Raw genomic sequence first — 4,425 nt, 5'->3', positions numbered from 1 at the left:
CGTCTGTCCCCGGGTCCGAATGAAAGGCAGTGTGGTGGGAGCCTCACTTCACGTCTGACCCCGGGAGTGTATGAAAGCCAGTGTGGTGGGAGCCTCACTTCACGTCTGACCCCGGGAGTCTGTGATGTGTCCGTGGAGAAAGACAGTCAATCTATTTCTAACCGTGTGAGTGCCTGATCGGGCGGTGTGCAGGGAACTTAAATCTGTGTCTATGGCGGATGGGTGAGATGGGTGAGTGCTCCTAAATCGGGTGGGGAGGGGGGTCGTGTGTGTGTGTGTGTGAAATCGGGAACGTTGACGCGTGCCTGTATGGAGTTCCGCTCTGTGTCAGATATCAGTGGTGTGTGATAGGACGGTGCGGAGCGAGCTTCACTCTGTGTCTGACCCCGAGGGTGTGATATGGGAAAGTGTGGAGTGTACTTCACTCTGTGTCCGACCCAGAGGCTGCGTGACGAGGCGCAGAGGAGTGCGCTTCACTCCGTGTTTGATCTAGGGGTGTGTGCTGGGACGGTGTGGAGGAAGCATCGCTCTGTTTCTGACTCACCGAGTGTGTGATGGGACGGTGTGGAGGGAGCATCAGTTTGTGAGTGTTTCAGCGGTGGGGTCGAGGTAGCCACAATCGGTGCCTGACTGGAGATTCTGTGTCTCTCCCCTGGCGTGTGCGGTAAGACAGTGTGGTACGATATTCACTCTGTGTCTTGACACCGGAAGTGCGTGATGGATGGTTTGGAGGGAACTCCACTACGCCTGATCCTTGTAAATCGTGCGATAGTACGGTGTTGGTGGAGATTCACTCTGTGCCTGACCTCAGGTGTGCGTGATGGGACCGCATGGAATGAAATTTACTCTGTGTGTCACCGTTCCTTGTTCCTGATTTCCAGAGCAAACGTGTTCCGAGGACTGGGTCACAAATGGAGATCGGTGTTATTACGCATCCAAGTTTGAAACATCTTTCCGCCAAGCGATTCAAGAATGTTCAAACCGTGATTCAAGGCTGCTGGAAGTCAATACAAGGGATGAAGCGGTATGTGTCACAGCACGAGAAGGTCCCACAGTAACACAGGAATCATCACACACCAGCGGAGTCAGATACAGAGTGAATCTCCCTTCACACCTTTCCATCACACACTTCCAAGTTCAGACACAGAGTGAAGCTCCGTCCACACCATCCCATCACACAGACCTGGGGTCATACACAGAGTGAACCAACCATTACAGATTCCTGTTGTAATCAACAGAGAGAAGCTACGTAGATAATTTTCAAATTTTGGCATTAATGAAATAAATTTATTTTCCCAGAACTTTGTATCGCACAGAGTTTTGTATCTACAGCGTGCATTCTGGATTGGAAAATGCGAACTTAGGTGAGATTTGGACTGCTCTCTGGGGTGCGGGATGGGGTTTGTTTACTGAATGAAGTGGTTTTGTGGGAACAGGGAGTGGTTATGGGATTTGTTTGTAGACTGACGTAGTTATAGGGTTGTGTGATTCAATGGGGTGGGATGGCACAAAAAGGGAACATTTGGGGGCCGACAAGTGTCTTTCGGGGAAGGACAGGACAATGGATATATTTTGGAATCTGGAAAGTGCTGCGGTGAAAGATCAGTACACAGGAATTATTCTGGTACCGACGCATGTGGCTGAAGAGAGCGCGGTGCAGTGGGGTTATTTTGGAGATATTCGCCGGGCTGTGAGGAGAGGGAGCAACACTGTGATTAGTTTAGTGAGTGACATAGATCTGAGGGGCGGGAGAAGGAAAACTGGATTAGTTTGGAGACCGATACAGGACGGTGGCAGATAATGGGTTAACGGGATTAGTTTGCGAACTGACGCAAGGATGTGGGAGAGAGGGAGCCAGTGTTATAAGCCCGAGGTGGACCAGAGGCTGAGGGGAGAGCGCGGTGTTGTGGGTTATGTTTGGAGACAGATAGGAATCTCTTGGTAGAGGGAGGGGCAACGGGATTAATCTGGGTCTGGCACAGAGTGGAACAGTGGGATTCATTTCGGGACAGACATAGGTCTGTGGAGAGACGGTGGGATAGTGCGGTTTGTTCGGGGACTCAGATCAGAATGGAGAGAAGCGGGTGGACCCGTTCGATTCGTATGGGGTCTGACGGAGGACTGGTGTGAGGAAGCGGTTCGGTGGGATTAGATTGGGGAACAAAGGGCTGTCGGGAGACATTGGAACTGGGTATTTGTCTGTGTACTGGCACGGGGCGCTGGGGAGAGCGTGGTTCAGTGGGATGAGTTTGGGGACTGACACAGTCTGTTAGGAGAGAGCTAATTCATGGGATTTGCTTGGGGACGGTCTCTCGACTCGGGTTCTCTGCTGGAGCTGTTTTGTCTCTGTTGAAATTGTTTAACTCTCTTGGACAGGAATGTGAGCTTGGGCCTCCTGCTCAATGTGTCCCCGGGTCAGTCCGTCTGCATGTACTGCGAGCCGTACGGAAGAGGTCTCCCTTGCGATCGTGTTCACCGTTTCATCTGCGAAAAGTCGGCACTTTTGTTCCCGGATATTCCTGAAAAGATCCAGGATCTCTGCCAACAGTCGACATGAATCAAGTGACTACCTCCATTTTCTCCTCCTTCTCTCTCCTTCACTCTCACTCCTAAATCCTTTCAAATTCCCTCCTCACCATCTATGTCCCTTCCTCCTACTGCATCTGCTCCTCTTGTCGCCATCATATTCTCCCCACCAGACACCGACATTGTCCTCTTCGTTCTCGCCATTCCTCCCTGTCCCGCTCTTCCCCGCTCCCTCTTCCTTTCTCTCTGCCCTCGCCTCCCTTATTTACCCGACCTTTCTCCGCCCGCACTTTCTCTGCTCCCTCTGCCCACCTCTTACACGTTTCTGCCATTCCCTCCCGCAGGCGCTCTGTACCTCCCCTCCTCGTTCACTCTAAACCCGCCGTTTCCAGATCTCCCTCTCTCTCTTTCTGTTTTCCACTCACTCTCACCTCAATCCTGTGCCGTCTGGTTCTCGACAACCCAACCCTGGGTGAAAGTCTGTGCACATTCCCTCCGTCTGTGCCCCTCTGGGGTTTATGGAATTCTGTAATGTTATAACTACACTCCAGTCCCAACCTTCCCTCCCTCCCACCACAACTCAGTGCTCCGTTTCGGCAATATCCCCGTAGAACTCCCTGTACAACATATCCAGTTCACTGACATTTTTCCTAAAGCAGGGCGGCCTCACCGACGTCTTGTCCCACGGCACCATGATCTCCAGACTCCTGTACTCAGTGTGACTGGTGAAGACCAGCGGGGCAATTGTCCTGTCCACCCTATCGGATGCTTTCCACAAGAATCTCTATTTCAGTTATTATCTGAAACTTTTAAGTCCCAAAATGTGTTCTTTTGAATCATCAGTACGGCGCAAAGATGTACAATTCATGTAAATTACAAATATTAATAAACACCGCAAAAATGTCGAGTTCTTGCTGATGCATTGAAAGATGTGATGGCGCAGGGGAAGAAGCTGTTCCTGAATCGCTGTGTGTGGGTGTTCTGTCTCCCAGACCTGTAAAATAATCCTCCAGTAATAGGAATCCCAATCCCGTTATAATTCCCGTAAGCCCTCTCTAACGTCTCACATCCCCTGTGAGATAAGCGATCGAGACTTGCTCACAATACTCCAAATGTGACCTCAACAGTGACGTATTAAACCTGAGAATGACGTCAATGCTTTAACGTCCCAGTCCTCTCGAAATGAATGCTGTCATCGCATTTGCTTCCTCAAGCTGCAGGTTAAACTTCTGGGAAAGCTGCACGAAGTCTCCCAAATCCCTCTGCACCGCAGATTCTTTTTAACCCTTACACACTGTGCCAGGCATGTTTGACCCGTTTTGACATTTGACAACAGTTAAAACACCCTGAAGTTTTATACTTTTGTAAAGGTGCTACAAATGTTTGTACATTGAGGCTGCTCCGGGTCGAATTTGTCCCGTATCTATTGAAATGGATTTTAGATCTCTGAAAAATTAATTAAGGATTCTTCACCCGTTTATTAATGTCAGATAGGCTATTTGTACATTGTAAATAGATCTGTATTTCGAACTTTTATGCAGGAACTTGTTATGAGGGGATTCTTGGGCCAGCTCAAAATTGACCCAGACCATTCTGTTAAGGTATGGAGTATGAGCAGTTTGCCTGGGTAAAAAAAAACACTCCGTTTAGAAACCATTCTTCGATTTTATTTTTTTTTTTTAATTGCATGCCCATACGATTCCCGGCAATCTGCCACGTCTATTACCAATGTCTTAATTTATCTGAGCGCTTCTGCAGCCCCGCTGCTTCCTCAGCACAACATGTAGTTCGGTAACGTTGCTACCGACTGTGGTTTCCGGATGAGGGAGTATCTCATCCCGTTGCAGAGGGACGGACACCAATCCGGGAGTTGGAGTCGGTGATTAAATCTGGGAGAAC

The 4,425-nt window shown here is 49.5% G+C and overlaps 1 protein-coding gene across 1 annotated transcript; it reads left to right on the top strand.

The window, feature by feature from the left end:
• Nucleotides 1–218: 218 nt before the first annotated feature.
• Nucleotides 219–3,370, top strand: LOC132390237 (oxidized low-density lipoprotein receptor 1-like). Its single transcript, XM_059962848.1, has 4 exons — nt 219–231; nt 882–1,024; nt 1,300–1,364; nt 2,377–3,370. Exons 1-4 carry the CDS (start codon nt 219–221, stop codon nt 2,555–2,557), a joined length of 402 nt encoding a protein of 133 aa, XP_059818831.1. The 3' UTR covers nt 2,558–3,370.
• The last annotated feature ends 1,055 nt before the right edge of the window (nt 3,371–4,425 follow it).

This window comes from Hypanus sabinus, unplaced genomic scaffold, assembly GCF_030144855.1.
Source record: "Hypanus sabinus isolate sHypSab1 unplaced genomic scaffold, sHypSab1.hap1 scaffold_81, whole genome shotgun sequence".
Taxonomy (NCBI): domain Eukaryota; kingdom Metazoa; phylum Chordata; class Chondrichthyes; order Myliobatiformes; family Dasyatidae; genus Hypanus; species Hypanus sabinus.
This window is presented reverse-complemented; position numbering and strand designations above follow the sequence as displayed.

Coding starts and splice junctions, on each gene's coding strand:
- LOC132390237 (XM_059962848.1), top strand. Junction 1,025..1,299: donor TCAATACAAGGGATGAAGCG/GTATGTGTCACA, acceptor TTATTTTCCCAG/AACTTTGTATCGCACAGAGT. Junction 1,365..2,376: donor ATTGGAAAATGCGAACTTAG/GTGAGATTTGGA, acceptor TCTCTTGGACAG/GAATGTGAGCTTGGGCCTCC.